Source organism: Trachurus trachurus (assembly GCF_905171665.1).
Source record: "Trachurus trachurus genome assembly, chromosome: 6".
Taxonomy (NCBI): domain Eukaryota; kingdom Metazoa; phylum Chordata; class Actinopteri; order Carangiformes; family Carangidae; genus Trachurus; species Trachurus trachurus.
This window is the reverse complement of record NC_139897.1, coordinates 31855701-31876151: the sequence shown is the minus strand read 5'-3', so window position 1 is coordinate 31876151 and position 20451 is coordinate 31855701. Positions and strand designations below refer to the sequence as shown.

The 20451-nt window shown below is 45.0% G+C and overlaps 2 protein-coding genes across 2 annotated transcripts in view; one reads left to right on the top strand and one right to left on the bottom strand.

Annotated features, from left to right (window-relative positions):
• The window catches only part of LOC310987556 (NACHT, LRR and PYD domains-containing protein 3-like), a 111935-nt gene extending 110602 nt beyond the window's left edge, over window positions 1-1333 (bottom strand). Inside the window, exons 1-3 of the mRNA XM_083973872.1 lie at window positions 1277-1333; window positions 669-770; window positions 439-558 (exon numbers count right to left, since the gene is read on the bottom strand). Coding sequence (XP_083829998.1) covers window positions 439-558; window positions 669-751 — 203 coding nt within the window. The 5' untranslated portion in view covers window positions 752-770; window positions 1277-1333. The remainder of the gene's footprint in view (window positions 1-438; window positions 559-668; window positions 771-1276) is intronic.
• A 3657-nt stretch (window positions 1334-4990) lies between these two features.
• On the top strand, window positions 4991-19706 carry LOC310987946 (acyl-coenzyme A thioesterase 5-like; the record flags this gene model as incomplete). The annotated part of the gene is made up of 10 exons (XM_083974415.1): window positions 4991-5186; window positions 6471-6570; window positions 9953-10143; window positions 13179-13348; window positions 13791-13910; window positions 15782-15861; window positions 15952-16045; window positions 16224-16304; window positions 16533-16674; window positions 19585-19706. 10 exons carry the CDS (start codon window positions 4991-4993, stop codon window positions 19704-19706), a joined length of 1296 nt encoding a protein of 431 aa, XP_083830541.1.
• Between the last annotated feature and the right edge of the window lie 745 nt (window positions 19707-20451).

Below are 20451 nucleotides of genomic sequence, written 5' to 3'. Positions count from 1 at the left end.
ACACACACACACACACACACACACACACACACACACACACACACACACACACACACACACACACACACACACACACACACACACATACAGAGGACACACTGGCAACTGTAATCTGTTACAGTAGCCTACAGATAAAAACATGTCATCAGATTGCTGGTCTGTTTGATAAAATGAGGATTACTTCTTGTCAGGATTAAATTTTTTTAAATATTGTAGTTTTCCTCCTCAACTATTATTTTCTATTTCCTTCATGACGTCCTGTCAGCTTCAGGACTCTGACTGACCGATGACTCATGGTTGATTGTCACAGGAGTTTGTGTGATACTTAGAGTAAGTTACTGATTACATTATTTTTTAAATGTAGTTTGTAATTGTTCTGGATTACATTTTTAAAGTAACCCTCCAAACCTGCACACAGGTCTGAATCTGGTCTCTTACTGTGACTCTGGAGGTCCAGGTCCAAGACTGAAGTTTGGAAAATCTCCCATGGACCAGTCACTCTTCATGGACAGACAGATGGATCCTGGAGACTCTGCTCTCAGTCTGTGGTTCTGACCTCTGCAAACACAAACATGTTTTTATTCACATCACATTGATCAGTGGACACACACACACGTTTCCTCTTCTGTGACGTCACACACACTTCAGGTTTCTATCTGGTCTCTTACTGTGAGTCTGGAAGTTCATGTTTGGACCGGTCACTCTCCAGAGACTTTGATCTGTCCTCCTGTTCCTCCACATTAACACTCATCTTCAGGACTTCAGTCAGTCTGAGAGGGAAACCAGTAACACACACACACACACACACACACACACACACACACACACACACACACACACACACACACACACACACACACACACACACACACACACACACACACACACACACACACACACACACACACACACACACACACACAGAGAATCAAGACACACCCAAATCCACCGAGGACAAACTATAATCACGTCCTTGTCTGATCCAGTCGTTGACCTCCACCACTCATAGGACTTTGACATTAAATCCATGTTTATCCAGTCACCGTGACCTTTGACCTTTGATGTTTGTTCTGAGTTTGAAGAAGTTGTGTGGAGGTGAATCTGAGACAATGTGCTGACGTATGTACGGACTACGTCTGACTCTTCTTCCCTCCACAGTCCACACAGACACACTGACTCTCACACTCTGACACAACAACAACAACAACAACAACAACAACAACAACAACAACAATAATAATAATAATAAAAATAATAATGTTGTGTTGACACTCACTCATCTCAGACTTCAGTTTCTCTCCTTCTGCTCCGTTCACTCTAACATGGCGTCTGAACATTTTTACTCTCACTTCCTCCTCAGCATTTACAGGAAATCACAGGTTCATGGCGACAGAGGGAGGGGAAGTCTCTTTCTACAGTAGAGTGGCGCCACCTGCTGGGTAACTCCTGGTATTACACCTGTATGGACAGGTGAACTCTGACACCATGAATAAACAGTGAGCTGAGATCCAGCTGTGGTAGAAGAGCTGCTGAGAGATTTAAAGACACTCCACTACAAGTTACAGCTCAGTCTGTTGAGGAATTGATTTTCTTTCATATCAGGCAAAAGTTTCAGAAACCACAACACAAATGTATAAAACCACAACCTGCAAAACCATTAAATAACAACAAGTGGCTGCAGGTCCAAGAATGTAACAGAGAGTCTGAGGCCAAACTTTAGTTTCTTTTGTTCTGATGGCTAAGGTGACAGAACCAACAAATCACATTAACTCATTGGCTGCCATTGACGTCTATAGACGTCAATCTAATTACAACCGTTCACTGCCATTGACGTCGATAGACGTCAATTGTGTTTTTCAACGGGAAGGGCTGGAGGACGGTCTGGCGGAGCTTGTCCATCAATATCAGGCTTGTAAACTAGTGTAAAGATGTGTAGCGGCCTGTAGGGGGCAGCAGTGCCCTCTTTGGATGAGAGATCAGCATGTATTACGGTATGAGAAGAAGAAGCGAGATGACAAGAAGAGATATGCTAAAGAAACTTATGCACGGAGCCTATGTGTTCCGCACGTCGGCACATTATGTACCGTGTGTGTCGCGGTAGTTCGGAGAGGAAGAGGGTCGCGATCGTGAGAAAATGACGGAGATCATTGAAAAAGACACCGACGCTGGACACCGGCGATCAAGCCGGGCCGAGCGGCCGGTGAGAGCAGCAGCTGACGGTGCGTCACCACAGACCAGAGCCCAGCTCAACTGACGGCTCGGTGGACGTGACCCGAGCGATTCCGTCCGGATCAACCAGGAGCAGCAGAGACCCGTCCCCACGCTCCAGAAAGACATGAGGGTAATAATATAATACATCAATGGTAAAAATAATAAAATAAACTAACTTGCTAGCGAGCCAACTTTTACTGCTTAGAGAAGGGCGGATCGCTTTGATCGGAAAGGTTAAAAAAAAAAAAAACTCCACATCACACTTGACTACATCTGTAAGAGATGTATTTTTATGGTAATTCTATATATTTCTATAATTTACAGGTGGTGGATCGAGCAGTGGTCGACCATGGGGCAGAGGTCATGTGACAGCTACAAACGTACAAAAAAGTTAATGCATTTTTACTGATATTTGTAAATAAATTATTATTTTGCCATCAAAAGTCCTTTCTCAGTGTTGTTTTTGTTGTTTTATAGAAGGAAAACACTGTTCAGATGTGTGAGGTGTCACTAAAGCAAAAAATATCAACGTCAAAGTCACTGTTCTGCTTGACATGTTTCTTTCCACAAAAAGCTTGTTTTCTCAGTGTTTTGGTCAAAAACTGCTGTTTTTGGCGAAACCAGCCTACGTTCTACTGCTGTTTACAAAAGAACGGAAAAAGGTAGAAACAAACTTTTTTTTCCTATTGAACAAAGAGAGTCGACTCTTTCTCTTGGTAGTTTCGGTGTTTATATAGTCATAGAACACAATAGTCTGTGGGTCTTATAAGATCGTTCAAAATGCTCTAAAATGGCTGGCAGTATGGGGCTCTCTGCTCTGAAAATGGCTGGCAGCCAATGAGTTAAAGCAGATATCAGCTTCACGGCCGTTTCGGCTAATGCTGCATTCAAGGCAGGCTTTTGAAACCGTAAGTTACAGCTTCAAGTCACAACTACGACTTGGTAGCGTTCCAGGTAACCCGTAGCTCGTGTTTTTACCATCCTGTTGTCTGTGAAAGTTCCCTATAACGGCCACTCGTAACTTCCGACCCGTGAACTCGTACCAGATCGAACTGGTATGACTTCACAGGAAGGAAAAACACAAAGTACGAGTTTCTTTGAACGCACCATGAGTTAGCAGCCCCCGCCCTTGTCAGGCATCAATTGGTCCTCGTGCTACGTCACCACATTCACGCGCATCCCTTGGCTGCACACACAGCCCTTCATGCCGTTCTCTCTCCTCATTGGATAACACTTGTATCCCACAAGGAAAATTTTCTCCTCGGGTTACAGCAGAGCAGAGTGACGGAGAGACTCGTGTTTAGGCTGAAATACTTCATGTAAGTGATTGCTGACGGAAAATAGGACTATTTAGGACTTATATTAACAAAAACATTCCACTGATATCTGCTTTAAGAGAAAGAGATTCAATACAAGCAGAGTAAAGCATGCTCATTCTGGTCCTATCAACATTGAAACTGCATAAATAAAGAGAGATGTCTCCTGTTTGTGTCCAATCAGAAATGCTGCAAAGACTCGCTTCAACGAGGAGAAGCAGGCGATCTGCAGAGACCTGCTGCTGCCCATCCCCACCCACCCCTCACTCAAAGTGGATGTGAGGACCACGTCAGAATGTGTCTGCCTTGTTCTTTTTGTCCCAGAAATTACCCATTAAAAGCACGTTTGTGTATAATTTACCTGAATCAAAACTGTCCCATTTTTGAGGGAACAGACTGTCTCTATTTTCTGCTTTCACCCATGACCCCTATTTGTTTAGAGTTAAACGTTGAAGTGGATGTGCCTTGGTTTTCTGGACCAACTCTAAAAACCTTTAAAAACTTGGGTATTTATTGATAAATTCACCTTTAGCACCGAGTAATGTCTCAGGTACATGATGGACAAAGCAGGTCTGAAGTGTTGCTGCTGTTTGTCTCTGACCTCTCTGGGCCACCGTAGGAATGGACAGTTTGTGATGACGTCTCGCTCTTGTTTCTATGACTTTGAAAGTTCAAACTGGTCCCTTGCACAAATGGATCCACCATATGAATATGATGTAACTGACTAATGGGATTTTAATCAATTAAAGTGGGAAACAAAAACGATGTTAACCTGTCACATGATTTATTCAATGCAAACCACAAATGTATTCAGTTTACAGTCATACAGAGTGATGGTTTGTTTTTGCAAGGACAGAAGCTGCAGACTCCGAGGCTCAGACAGTTTAATTAGTTTCAAAAATTAGATTAGACATTAAATTCACACATACACACACACACACACACATACACACACACTGTGACAGTTTTGTTTGCAGACCCACAGACGTGCTCAACTCCAGGAGACTGACGACAGCTTTGAGGTCTGCTCTCTACTTTTACAGTAAGTAATTAATGCAATGAAAGGAAAAATTGAAAACTTTGATTGAGAATGAGTTGTTTTATATTCAGGTGTTTGCAGAGATGCAGAGACGATTTCTCTAGACTGATTGTTGTAGTTTTCTTAGTTGACTAAGAGCAGGAACGAGAGGAACAAGACAGCATTCAGCAGCAGGTTTATTGGGAGACACAACATTAACAGGCTTCTTATAGTCTGAATATGATCTGATAAGACAAGTTACAGTTTAGTTCTTAGGAGTCCCTGACCTGGAATATGCTCTTCATTCATTCTAATCCAGTTGTTCTCACTAGGTTGGTGTCAACAAATTTTAGTATCTGTTGTCTTTCTATTGATGTTTATTATCTTTCCAGTCTGATAGTTTGTGTTTTGTCTCTGGTTGTTTCATCAGTCTACTGGGTTAAGGATGGACAGGGAGCAGTGTTGTGTGAAGCTGTCGGTCCAGCCGACCAGAGGACTCATGGACGAAAAGTTTGTTGTCCTGGTCCAGAATGTCCCACCTGGTCTCCAGGTCACCGTCCACGCCTCCCACCAGTGTGAGGACGGACACAGCTGGGAGGCGTTCGGTCACTACAACGCTGACGCCACCAGGACTGTGAACGGTACGTGGTAATGCTTAAATTCTGATTCAATGTGGTCTCTGTAATACAATTCAGTGACAGTGAAAGACACCAAGGGCTTAGTTTACGGCAAGTTCTCCACTGTAAGAGCATTTATTAATGATAATTTCAACAATTATGTGCAACAATCATCCACAGGTAGCCTGCAGCTAAAATAGATAATTATTATCAAACAAGACAGACACCACCTATCTCCAATTTACAATGCCGCCCTTTCATCCCTTCCCAGCAGATTCAATAATCTAGCCTCAAAGAATAACAACTGTTCACAAGTGGCAAGTGACTCCAACAACTGTCGTTTTAACACAATAGCGCACTAACGAAGTCGAAACCAACTTTCCACCAAAGACAGTCACTTAACAACTGTCGTTGGCACTTGGAGCACAAAAGGGAACCAGTGACATCATCACCCTTGTGAACGCCCACACAAGAGGTTAAATAGTGAGTCTCCACACCAGATAGTTGGACCAGTCCCAGCCTGGTCAGATGCGTACATGAACTGATGAAGCCTCTTGGATGAGAGGTGAAACGTCTTCCTAGACAAATAACTAAGTCCAGTTGCTTTCGATTTAACCTCCTTTGAAATACTATGACCTGGACAAATGAGAATATGCACAGGCTTATCAAACAAGTGAGCCAGCTCTCTGCACCAACCGCCGCCTGCATTGCCCCCCCCCCTTCCCCTGCTGTTAAACCAGTCTGCCATCCAGTCCTCCCATTAAGCTGGCCTCTTGCCTTTCCTCCCACCAGAAGCTTCCTCCTTCAGCTCTTGTTAACATTTCCATGTTTCCCACGTTCTGTGTTATAAACTGTTTTCCTGTCTGTAACAACATGTATTGCACGTCTGTCCGTCCAGGGTGAGGGATCCCTCCTCTGTCCTCTGCTCACCCTGAGGTTTCTCCAGTTTTTTCCCGGTTAAAAGGGTTTTCCATGCAGTTTTTCCTCTGTGGATTGAGGGTCTAAGGACAGAGGATGTTGTTATGATGCTATGTAAAGCCCTTTGAGACAAACTGTTTGTAAAAACGGCTATACAAATAATATTGCCTTGCCTTTAAAGCAACCACAAAGAACTTTCATTTTGTGTTGATTTTGGCGATATCAGAACAGAACATTGCCATTTTAAACATAATATTACAATTACACAGTCCATATAGGGACAGGGAATGTACAGTTGTCAATACAGAGACACTGAACAGTCAGGAATAAAACATTTGCAGACACAATTACAAAGTTAGAGAAAAAACTGTTTGACCCTTTACTTCCCAGTGTCAGAGGATCCCAGTCTGGGGGGGACGTATTCTGGGGTTGAAGCGATGGGTCTTCTGTGGAGCCTCAGACCAGTTCCAGGCAGCAAACCTGGACTCAGGTACACCAACCAGGACAAAACTGTTCAGATGATTTGCATCAGTATCAGATCAATTACTAATATTGATTAGTTTATTGATTTCTTTTATCATAATTTTTATGTGGCAAACATTTATGATGCACAACTCTGTTTTTAGCTTGTAAAGAACTGAATATGGAAATCTGTTGTATATTTTTTACATTCTGATATTATTTTACTAACACCTTTTGAGACAGAACTGCCTCCTAGAGGTGAAAAGGGTCTGCTCTCAATGGTCCGCCTGTAAAACATTGTCAAAGCTGGGACTGGGAGCTCCACCTCCTTCAGTCGGCATAGTGAAGGTGCTGTTGGGCCCTCTTGGTGAAAGCTGAGACATTGCCGCTTATCTATCAGACGAACCCCCCAGAATTTGGTGCTGTGGACCCTCTCCACCTCTGAGACACTGATGGTCAATGGAATATGTTGTCGATGAGCAGAACTACCATTTCCCTGGTTTTACTGGTGTTGAGGCCTAGATTAGGCATTGAGAACCAGGATGTCGATGAAAAGACTAGCGCCCAAAGTGGTGTCATCAGCCAACTTAATGACATGGTTGCTACTGAAATGATCCAGATGCAGCATCCCCAACTTTTCAATGAACTGTTGCGGCAAAACTGTGTTGGATGCTGAACTGAAGTCAACCAGCAAGATTCTGCCATAGGTGTCCTTGTATTCCAGGTGTGTCAGCATGAGGTAGAGCAGAGTGGAAATGGCATCCTCCCATAGAACAGTGCACTCTGTAAGCAAACCATAACTGTCCAGTTTTGTTGTGAGACTTAACTTAATTTAGTTCATGAACAATACAGTGACAAGTTGCTGTAGGAGTCAAGACGACAGGGCCGTTGTCATACATGGAAACTGGAGTTGGCTTTTTGGGAAAAGGTATTATGGTGGTACTTTTTAAACAGATGGGCACATGGGCTTGGCCAAGGGATATGTCTTTGAAGACATCCTTCAGCTGTTCAGCACAATCCTTAAAGGAATAGTTCAACATTTTGGCTAAATGGCCCATTGCCATAATCTCTATAGTTGTAGGAGTAGGTATGTTACCTTTAATTGTCAGAGCAAGCCATTTTCAGAACGGCTGAGTAGATCCACGAGCTGCTCAGAGCTACACTACAGAGGCTAATGGAATTTCTTGGTTTCCCTCATCAAACTCATCAAATACACAATCCAACAACTCCAAAACGCTCTGGTGGACAAGTTGTGACCTGCACACATTCACCACGCTATGAGATAATAACGGAACGTTATGAGACGGAGTTGTTTTTGAGGTAAACTTATGCAAAACCGCTGGTGCGCATTCTCATCTGGGGCAGTTTTTCAGCAAGCAGTCTGCATTTGCCTCGAAAACATCTCTGTCTCGTAATGTTATCATCTCATAGCGTGGTGAATGTGCAGGTCACAACTTGTCCACAAGAGCGTTTTGGAGCCGTTGGATTTTGTATTTGATGAATTTGATGAGGGAAACCAAGAAATTCCATTAGCCTCCTTGGCGTAGCTCTGAGCAACTCGCCACTCAGCTCCGCCGTTCTAAAAATAGCTTGCTCCAACAATTAAAGGTAACAAACCTACTCTTAAGACTATAAGGATTATGGCAACAGGCCGATTTGCCAAAATGTTGAACTATCCCTTTAAGTACACAGCCTGGGATGTGATCTGTGGCCTTGCTAGGGTTAGAAAATATCCTTTTCACACTACCTGTAGCTGCGGTGCCTGGTTGTTAGATGGCAGAACCAACTTCTGTCTAGCTTTGCTGTCTGTAGCCTCAAACCAAGAGAAACAGGTGTTGAGTTATCCAGAAGGGCAGAGTCATTGCTTGTTGCCTGCACAGTGGCCGTATAGCCTGTACCTAGAGTTGCACGATACCCACGGTAGCCACGGTACCCCGCGGTGCCAAAACGTAACGGTTCCTACTATACTAGAAATTCTACACGACGGTACTACCGTGGATTACTACTACGGTGCCAGTTTCCGCTATAGCGGCCGCCTCTCCTCTCCTCCCGGCTTCTCCCTGCATGCGTCTCCCTTGTAAACAAAACCCACATGCGCCCACTGCAACCTAACTACACAGATGCTGAATGATTGGCTGTTTGCCTGTTACTGGTGATGTCCGGGGATATGATAGGCTGTTTCCGCACGCTGGGTCCGCCCGTCTGTTATCTGATTGGCTGTTCGTGTGTTCATGCCGGCAAGAACGGACTCCATGAAGACAGCTGACACAGCACCGCTTCCATAGAACATCGCTTCAAAACAAACAACAAGCTAAAGTTCTGTCTCGTCCAGACGCGCGCACGGCTTCACAAACACAAGACAACACACTGACCACGGCAGAAGCGGGAACTGCCCATTGGTCCGACCTCCCATTGGTTCGACCTCCCGTTACTCCGACAAAATCAACCACAAGTCGGACCAATAGGAGGTCGAACCAATGGGTGGTCCCGTTAGTTCGAACTGTCATCGCTACTTTGTGACAAGCTCTTCCATTGATAGGAGCATGCAGCTTTCTCTCTCTCTCTCTCTCTCTCTCTCTCTCTCTCTCTCTCTCTCTCTCTCTCTATGCACATCACACACATACACGCGCGGCCCAGAGCCAGATCATGTCAGATCGCGCACAACCATCATAAATGCTGATCAAGATGTGTAAACTGATAATCAAAGCCCCCCCCCAGAGTACAGAGTAAAAGAAATACACTTTTTTTCCTCTCCCCCCCTCCGCTCGAGCACGGCTGAACCTGGCCGGCTTGAGCTCACTTCACGGGCGCGAGCCTGCTGCAGCCGCCGCTGCTGCTGACAGCAGACTGAGAGAGAGAGGGAAAAAAAGTAAATTTCGCTTTGGTTAGGTTCAGGCAATGAAGAAAGGAGTTGGTTAAGTTTAGTAAAAACACCAGGTAGAGGCTAGACAGGCTGGAAGCATAATGAGCGTTATATGTAATTAATATGAAGTGCTTGTTTTGCAGTTAATTATGCACATGATCCTACTTCACCAGTATTATGTTTGTCACATTATTATACATTATAAGTAATTATTAAGTATTTATAACTTATACAAATACATTGCAGTTCATAAAAATAATAATAATAAAAAAAAGGTTGCAGTATCGTGATATTACCTGGAACCGTGATACTTTGTCTGGTATAGTACCGTGGTTACTCATTTTGGTATCGTGACAACTCTACCTGTACCTGCCTTGGTTTCAGTGTTGTAGATACGGTTATCAACATACTTTTGCCCATTTTCCTTGCAGAGAAGGGAGAAAGTCACTTGTAGCACTGAAAACCTTTCCCTGGCATCTGCAGAGGCCACCGCAAACACAGGTTATACCTCTATGACAACAGAGCTGATTCTCCCATGATCCTCCAGGATGAGGAAGCTGAACATCCAGACTCCCATGGAAGTCACGATCTCAGTGTACCAGGGTCACCAGACTGAGGGCTTCATGGACCAGGTGCTGTTGGCCAGTGTGGTGGTGGAGCGCTGGTACATGGCGCCCGGTGTCCGGAGGATCCCGATCACTGAGGACAACCTCAGCGCGATCCTTTTTCTGCCCCCAGGTAGGACCGGAGGAAGGGAAGTGTCCTGTAGGTGGAGAGTGAGAGTCATAAACTGTTTGCAAACAAAAATTAGACAAACATGAACTACCAAACTTGAACCAGTTAATTTTAAAATATGGCACTTTTCCACTAGTAGGGGACGGCACTGCACACTTTTTTTGCTTTTCCACTAGCCTCTAGTACCTGGTAACAGATACTATTTTAGTACTGCCTCAGCCCTGGTTCCAAGCGAGCCGAATCAATACTATAACACAACATCAGCCGACTGCCTTACACTGATTGGGCAGAGCACCATCACGAGCACGACGTCCAACATGAGAATCAAACCCGGAAATTTAAAAAACAGAGCGGCAACAGCGACCACTGATCTGTACTGAGACAGTTGTTATTCCTTCACCCGAGTTAAATGATGCTGTTGTTGTGTTGCGTTTGAGCTCTGGACCCAAATGCAGAATACCAGACGTGGGTGTGAGTCAAACAGTCGGTTTATTGGGACAGAGGGACAATATGAGGGTAAGATTGTGTGGCAGGGAGCAGGCAGGCCTGCGAGCAGAGAGGCAGGGGACGTGGATGGTCTGGGTACAGCAGCAGCGTAGGAGGCAGAATGGGAAACACAGGTGAGGTAGGTACAAGCGATATCACTGGTAACACTGACAAGTTCTAGTAGCACAGGCCGAACTACCAGGCCGAGCGGCAATCTGGCAGTGAGCCCACAGGAAGCCAGCCTCTTTATACTGCTCCTGATCAAGATGATTCGTCCCAGGTGTGTTGCAGCCAGCAGCCAGCAGCCATCTTGAGACCCACGCCCAGCCTCTGCCAAGAGAATACACCCCCAACTCCACACACCACAGTACCCCCCCCCCCCCCCCCCCCAAATGACGCCTCCAGGTGTCCTCCCAGGCTTATGAGGAAACTCACGATAGAAGTCAACCAATAACTGCGGAGCCAGAATGAGCCGGTGAGAAATCCAGGAGCGCTCCTCTGGACCGTACCCCTCCCAATCCACAAGATACTGGAGGGCACAACCCCACCGCTGCACATCCAAAATCTTGCAGCGGATGGGTTAATGATTCTCTCAATCACAAATGGGCCAACATAGTGGGGGGCAAGCTTTCGTGATTCCACCTGCAGAGGGAGATCTTCTGTCCAGGCTGGTACTGTGGAGCGGGACAACGGTGTTTGTCTGCCAGTCTCTGGTTGCGCTGGGCAGAACGACAGAGTGCTGCTCGAGTGGCCCTCCATGTATCTTGGACTCGACGAAGGTGTGCTTGGACCAAGGGTACTGCAGCCTCACGCTCCTGAGTGGGGAACAGAGGTGGTTGAAAGCCGTTAGCAGCCATGAATGGGGACATACCTGTGGCTGAACTGGTGAGGGAGTTGTGAGCGTATTCAATCCATGGCAGCTGGATGCTCCAGGAAGCGGGATGCTTGGCTGAAACACACCGGAGCGCTGCCTCCAAGTCCTGATTGGCCCGCTCAGTCTGGCCATTGGATTGTGGGTGGTACCCAGAAGTTAAACTGGAGGTGGCGCCAATAGCTCTGCAAAAGGCCCTCCACACTTGAGAAGAATACTGGGGGCCTCTGTCTGAAACAATGTCCATAGGGATACCGTGAATTCTGAAAACATGTGACACAAGTAGGTCCGCTGTCTCGAGAGCTGAGGGTAATTTAGGGAGAGGCACAAAATTAACAGACTTGGAGGAATGATCAACTATTGTGAGGATGACAGTGTAGCCTGTAGATGGTGGCAGACCAGTGATGAAGTCAACTGCAATATGTGACCAGGGGCGGCTGGGGATTGGTAGAGGTTGCAATAAGCCAGCTGGTGGACGATGAGAAGCCTTTCCACGGGCACAGACAGAGCAGTCAGCCACAAACTCCCTCGTGTCCCGTGTCATGCCTGGCCACCAGAAGCGCTGCTCGAGGAACTGAAGAGTCTGCTGAAACCCAGGATGGCAGGTGAGTGTGGTGGCGTGACCCCATTGCAACACTTGGGAGTGAGCGGCCTCAGGGATGTAGAGGCGATCAAGCTGGCCACCACCCGGATCTGGCTGAGTCTGCTGAGCCGCCTTCACCACAGATTCAATCTCCCATAATGTTGCTCCCACAAAACAAGTGGGGAGTAGAATGGGCACTGGCTCAGATGCAGCAGAATCTGGGGAAAACTGTCGAGAGAGGGCATCGGGCTTGAGATTGCGTAAGCCTGGACGATAGGAGAGTGTAAAGTTAAAGCGGCTCAGGAACAGAGACCAGCGAGCTTGACGAGAATTGAGGCGTTTTAGTGCAGCAGATTAATTGCATATTTCAAGATAATCGTTCATTTTGGTATAAAAGCATGACATTTGGTACAGATACTCTCTAAGGGTCACTTTTTGGGAAAAAGATGTTGGCCACGCAAAAATTCAAAATGGCCGCCATTTTGAATTTTTGCATGGCCAACATATTTTTCCCAAAAAGTGACCCTTAGAGAGTATCTGTACCAAATGTCATGCTTTTATACCAAAATGAACGATTGTCTCACTAATCTGCTGCACTATTTTGCAGTCTTCAAATAAGCTAGATTCTTATGGTCTGTCCAGATGACAAAGGGGTGTTTTGATCCTTCCAGTCAGTGCCTCCATTCTTGTAATGCCCACACAACAGCCAACGATTCCGGGTTACCAACATCATATCTCTGTTCAGCCCCGGAGAGACACCTGGAGAAAAAGGCACAGGGATGCACCCCCAACTCCACACACCACAGCTGTGTGGAAAACCATGCTGTGGTCCGTAATCGAGGTGCAGATGAGTGAGTTTTGAGTTGACGAGAGGATCGAAAAAACAGAGAGAGGGAAAATGTGGCCCCGCGATCGCCCTGCGACGACCCTACCCCCGCTGAGGAGGAACTAGAGAACTCAGCTGTAGTGGAAAAGCACCTTTACCGAGCTGAGCTGTGCTATGCTCTGACTGTGTAGTGGAAAAGCGCCATTAGTAGCTTGTACTGTGGGAAGAATCTATGGAAACCATCTGTCTTTTTGGTTTTCACTTGTCTGAAGGACCCGGAACTTTCCCCGGCATCCTGGACCTTTGGGGGGCTGGGGGGAAGTTGGTGGAGTACCGTGCATCGCTGTTGGCCTCCCATGGCTTCGCCTCCCTGGCTCTTGACTACCTGACTCCTAAAATCACCAGGGAAACTGGGAAGATGGTGGACAACGAGTACTTTGAGGTAAACTGGATGAACCTCACATTAGTGAGCTTTTGGACACGTTAACGTTTCCTAAAATTTGTAGAGTTCATTTAAGGTTTAGGGAAGTAGAACACTGGCATAGGAGATCATCCGCTATGGCTCTTTCCCTTCATGACCTTCGTTTCCATGGTAACCAGACAGTAAAGACAGCTAACTGCATATGCTGCTTAATGCAAATGTACCTTTATGGCCCCAAACAGTAGCTACCATGAACCAAAAAGAATTGTTTAGAAACGCTAAAAGACCTTGCTGCATTTGGCATGAATGGGATGTACCATATCCAAATCTTCATTGATCCATTTGTTAATGTCAATACGAAATGATCACATATGAATGAAGAACGAAAACTGTTATTTTGTTTCCTCATCAATCAAAAATAAATAAAGCCTGCTCTGATCACTGACATGTTTTCCTGCTGCAGGCGGCCTACAGAGTCCTGCAAAAGAACCCTCAGGTCCTTGGCAGCAGGATCGCCATGTTGGGTCTTTCCTTTGGAGCCAGTGTCACCCTCAAAATAGCTGCTTACTCCCAAGTTATAAAGGTACAACCAATACAGGTGAACCTTATATTCATAATAAGGATGTAGCTTAGCCCCATTTGGGACTTTGATCCATTGTGTAGGAGATAAATCCACAGCTGTCTGGTTGAAAAGTACAAGGAGCATGCACTGCAGTGACTGAGGTGGGGCAATTGCCTACAACCAGTTAGTGTGTGTCTGGAGGCCATGACTTAGGAGGGAGGTGAGGCAGGATCTGAAGTAGGGGGAAAACCCTGATTGGGAATGTGACTAGGCTCCAGTGGAAAGTGAATACAGGGGCTTGGATCAAGGTGGCAAGAAGTGAACCAGGTAAATTGAAGACATAGGAAATTCAAAAGAAAACACAGTATAGCCGCTGAAAAGACTGGAGCTGTAAGTTAACTAACTCCGTGATTCATTTGTTTGTCTTTTGATTCATCAATTCATTAGGGCTTCTCATGGAAGGGATACTTCATCCAGAATCGATAATTCACCAATCATCTACTCACCGTCATGCCAAGGAAGGGTTTGGAGAACTTTCGGAGTCATCAAAACACTTTTGGAGTTCCAGGGGGGGTCCGGCTGGAAACGGATTTTCATATAATGGCGGTGGATTGCGCTCACTATTGAATCGTCCAAAACACACACTATGAAACATCCAGATACCTCCATACTGCTCGTCTGTACTGACCCAAGTGTCCCGATGCTGCAACATGAAAAAGTTGTTCGGAAAAAATGTATTTGATCTGTTTTTAGCCTTGTTGTAGTAGTAGCTCCTAGTGGCTACACAAGATGCATGAGATTTGCTGCAACATTCCGTGTTTATGTGGCAGGGTTTGAACCCCATCCTCCCGGGTAAGAGTCATGCATGCTGCTGCCCATTTGACCAAAGGGATATCCCTATGGCCAAGTATCCAGGACGAATGATCAATTTGAGGCATAGTGACAGGACCCTCAACTGTTGCATCTCTCCCCCTCTTTTCACAAGCACGTCCTCGTGCTCCACGCAGGCTGCCACCCATCAGGAATCCATGGACTCACCACTGGTACTACATGGATCCTGCCAACAATGCCAGAAAGATGTGACAGTTGACGGTCCTGTCACTATGCCCCCAATTGAACATTCACCCTGGCTACTTACACAGGGATATCCCTTTGGTCGAATGGTCAATGCGCATGACTTTTACCCGGGACACTAGGATTCAGACCCCACCCGGGAACTCCTTTGTCCTGCCACATTTACAGCATGCATGATGCATCCAATGGTTTACGGCGAATGAACATCTCGCTGCAAATCTCGTGCATGCGCACAAACATCAACAGAGCCACTAAGAGCTACTGCTACACCAAGGCTAAAAACAGATCAAATACATGTTTTCAGAACAACTTTTTCATGTGGCGGCTTCAGGACACTTGGGTCAGTACAGACAAACAGTATGGAGGTATTTGGATGTTTTGTTTGTTTTGGACGATTCAAAAGTGAACTCTATCCACGACCATTATATGAAAATCCGTTGCCAGCCGGAACCCCCCCCGGAACTCCAAAAGCGTTTTGATGACTCTAACAGTTCTCCAAACCCTTCCTTGGCATAATGGTGAGTAGATGATTGGTGAATTATCGATTTTTGGTTATGTATTCCTTTAACCCCGGAACTGTGCACTAAGACAAAAGTCTTGTCTTGAGTCACTGCAATTGTGGAAAGAGTTGAGGCTTAATTTGGAGATGGTGCTATTTTAAGTCTGGCCTTCACAGGTGAGCTTGGCTTTTAGCAACTATGATGAAATTCCCTCCTGACCAGCCTCCAGACTTCCGTAGCAAAGGTGCAAAACAAGAAATCAAGTCATCCCCAAGCCAAGATTAAATTTGCTGTGAGTATGTGTGTGTGTCCTCCCAGCTCAGGTGTGCAGTGTGTGTAAGTGGGAGTCATGTGCAGCCAGTTGGATCTATGGAAGAATTCATGCTCTTCCTTCGCAAGTAAGTTGGAAACATCAAAAATGCAAAAGGTGAACGGACCCGAATCGAACATCAGTCACAGTCTGTTTGGTTTGTTTTCCATCACACCAGAAGTTACAAGAAGGCTCGTTTAAATGAAGACAACCATGTGATTTTGCGAGACATGCTGCTGCCCATTCCCACCGACCCCTCACTTAAAGTGGATGTAGGTATTGCCAGTACTGTCTTTGTCTGACTCTTGTCTTTTGCCTTTTCCAACAATTTTCCACATATGTTCTAAGAGTTACATAAATAATTCATCAGGTTATGGCACATGATTCACAGACGCTGCAGGAAGTGAAGAAATCTGAGGAATTTAATTTGTTCCGTTTGTCTCTGAGCAGATGGGACGAGTCCAGTGTCCTCTGTTGGTGGTCGTGGGTGAAGACGATCAGAGCTTGCCCGTCCACGAGTCTGTGATGGACGTGAGTTCACTTTCACAAGAACATAGTGTGTGATGGACAGTGATGAACACATTGGTCTGGTTGTGTTTTATCATGAAATCCACGCCCTCCTCACCCCTCAGCCAATCAGTTTCCCCCTACAGACTTCCAAATATGTATATAAAACTATAAAAATATCATATAAAATATAAAAGATTAGGTCTCTGAAAAATACCTGTGTGGTCTTTTTCCTCCCTTCCTGTTTTCCAGATGAAGGAGATGATGGAGCGAGCAGGAAACAGCCACCTGCTGACCGTCCTGTCGTACCCGAACAGCGGTCACCTGATCGAACCTCCGTACACGCCACACGCCAGAGTCAGCACCTTCAGAAGTGTTGGAGCAAAGCACAGCAGTAGGCTCCCTCTCATTGACTGCGTTTACATGCACTAGTATCCCGATTTTAATCGGATTTTTTAAGTACCCCGTTTTTCGATCAAATTCGGGGTATGGTGTTTACATAAAGTTAGAGAAACCCGGTTATTCAGTATCCCTGTATACATGTAAATACAGTATCCCGGTTTCTGATTACTGCGCCTTACGTGCGTATGTGTGTTTCATGTTTATTGTTTACAACAGGAAGCGCAACTACTAGGAAATATGTAGGTCAGAAAATTTACAACTGAAAAATACTGCCATGTTATATAACTTTATAAAATAAAGGGAAATTCAATGCAGACTGATCGGTTCATTGTAAAACATGCATTTATTGATGTAAAAGTGGTGATTTCTGTACACATTAGGCTACAAAGCCTCCAGGCAGCACTGCTCTGTCCAATACGCTACACACATGAAGCTTCACTTTTCATTCAAACAAACTAATGCGACTGCCACAATTGTTAGATTTCATCAATGAAACCAGCATTTATCTCCTAAAAATAATTTAACCAGTCGGCGGTTAACCTCTAAAAACCTACGGGTAAGTTAAAGGTTGAATATGTAGAATATTTATTAAAAGCTATATATTTTCAAAAATAATACATCCATGGGGCCTTTAGAGGGGTACAGAATGAAAGTATATGCTTTTCCACAAAAAAATTGTTTTAGTCTGAATTATTATTTTTAATTTTTCTGACGGGCTCGACAACTGACTATCTGTCAACGTTCTGTTTACATTCGTACCTGCCTGTAGCCGACATGTGGCTCAGTTCTCCGCTGTTTTCCTGCCTCCTCCCGGTCGGATGCGTTTGTTTCCAACCAAGCCTTTTAAATAATCAATCGGTGGATCAATGGATTATCATATACTTGTTAGGATGGGTGTATTTGTGTAGTCTTATCTGTCATAAACACGTTTATCGTCACGGACTTTCGGTGCCACGGAGCTCCTTTTTTTTTTTTTTTTCCAACTTGACGAGAGCAGTGACAGCGGAGGCTCTGAGCAGCAGCGGTGTGGAAGGCAGAGAGCCTCCACTCTCCCTGTAACAAGCTACAAGTCATTTATTATGCTGTTAATGACGGTAAAAATGAAACATAAGGTAAATATCCTGCTTAGTTCTCCTCCTCTGCTGTCCTCTGTTCAGAGCGGAGTCCCTAGCAACGGCCCGTTTTACCTAGCAACGGTCTGGCAATCGACTGCTGGAATTCTTTTTCTGTTGTTGTTCTTGTAATTCTACATAGTCAACCTTTAATTAGCGATCGTTTTGTCCCCCGGGGTGACGGAGTAGTCTGGCCGGCCGGCCGAGCACGTCAGGAGACGGTGTTGCTGCCTCTGGGATGTCCCGGTCACAGCTCACACACGGGGAGCTTCACTCCTCCGAAAAACGTCGTAGCAAAAAAAACAGCCGTCATTTGGATAAACCCGACCGGCGTGTGCGAAATACCCATCAATATTCGGGGGGGTCCCTAACTCGCGATTGTTGCGCAATACCGTTTTTTTTTTCTTTTTATAAAGTAGGACTATAACATTACAATAAGCCAAGAAAATTAGCCTATAGCCTAAAAAGGAGAGGCAAAGTTGTGCATTACAATGCAGAAAGTAATTGATAATAAATATACGATAATTCAATAAATAAAAGACAATAATTGGCACCACACTGGCGCACTTGAACAATGAATAAATGCCAGGTATAGGAGACTGGCGCAGTGCAATGCAGAAACGAATAGACAATAAATAAAATACAATAATTAAAATGAATGAAAGACACCAAACTCGTGCACTCAAATAACAACTGTATAAAGCTGGAGATCAGAGACTGGCGTGCAATTATGTGCACGAGATCCTCAGCCTGCAACTATGACTGATCATGTAACCTTATCTAACCATCCATCTGGCAAATACGTTTAAACACAGCATCGAACACATCCACAAATCACATTCGTATAACGAGCCATCATGAAAATTGAAAAAGCACAGACAAATAGCTCACAACAGGCGCCTGGCCAAACAACACCACTGGGGGTTCAGGCCATAGTATGCTGAAGCAGGCTAGCCTCTTACCTCAAGTTATTTTCCTGCCTTAATGTCAAGCCAAGGGTTGCGGTATTTCCATTACCCCACCTGCTTAGGTGTAAAAAAAAAAGCGGCCAATCACCAGGGGAAGTGGCATCGGCTACGTCTTCAGAGCACTCGGCCTCAACTTCACTTTCTTCGGCAGAGGGTGGAGAGGAACGGGATCCTCTGTTCTGATAGCGAGTGGGCTCGACTCTTGCGCTGGGCTGGCGCACATGGCTAATTTGCATAATGCGCAGGTGACACAGTTCAGCTTAATGTTAAACGAATAAATGTTTTGAATTATGAATACTGGACATGGTGATCTTAAACACATTTAATTGACCACAATAAAATTATTATATTATATTATATTATTCATTTTTTGACAAGATTGAGACCCCCCTCAGATTTAGCTTTTGAGTCTTTCAGGGGGTCTCAAGGGGTTAATCGGGGGGGTCCGACCCCCCCAAACCCCCCCGTATTTCGCACTATGCCGACCGCACATTGAGGATCTAAACAGTTACTTTCTCGCATGAAAAAATATTAAAACTTAATAGTCTCCTCGTTGCTCCAGAAATGCGCTCTTGTTGTCGCCGCCATTTTGTTAGTAACGTATCTATGGTAACGGTTACGTCAGCTGAGCTTATCCCGATTTCTGGAATCAGGAAATGGTGTTTACATGCGCAAACACAAAAACAGGGTACTTAAAAAACCCGATTAAAATCGGGATACTGAAGTGCATGTAAACGCAGTCATTGTTGGAGAATCAGGGATGAGTTAAAGGTCCATGTGGCAGGATTTCAACATTGTCTCTGCTGCGTCTTGTCTCTGCAGTGATGGTTCTGTGGGGCGGAGAGACGGCGGCTCACTCTCGGGCTCAGGAGGACGCCTGGAGGAAGATGCTGGTCTTTCTGAGGGAGAATCTGCGTGGCCCAAACCCGGCCAGCCAATTGTAGAGGATAAGACCGTTGCTTTAAGCCACTGAGGCATTTCAACAGGAAAACATAATTGCATTTGCGTTATGATGCACTAAGTTCATTAATTATTTGATATACAAATTTCCAAACAAACACAATTGCATGGAGTGTCAAAAACAGTTTTTCCACAAAGGTTGAACTGAACTGCCAATCACTGTGAGGCCCATTTGTACTAACAATCAACACAATTTGATCATAATCTGCTTTTATACACCTATAATAAAGTGATGACAAAGTCACAAAGAAGTGAGGCGGATACAAATTAATATGAAGTTTGGTCCTGGTAGCACAACTCTTTTAAAAAATTACATGAAATCCACTGTGGGAAGTTGCATCTGAGCTCCTAGACCGGTTCTCTCAGGCTATTTACAGAATAATTATACAAACTTTGTGAAGCCTTGGTAGAAAACTAGCTGTTCCATTGATTTTATATTCAGCTTGTAGGTGCAGAGACTGTCACTAATCTTCACTCTGACTTAAATCAGTTGCAGCATTACCGTTACCATCAGCATTGTTACAGTTGTTACTGTGATGTTCTGATTAAACCTGATTCCTTTTTGTTACTGAACATCTAAGATCTCATTGTATCATTGTAGACCTGAGGCCTGTACTGCGAAGCCAGTTTAGTGGGTTAGCGAGGTATGTTGAGTGTAAAGCCAGCCTCTCCTGTACTGCGACGGTGGCTGTCTTTTAACGAGGCTAGATCACCATGGTAACTTATGCT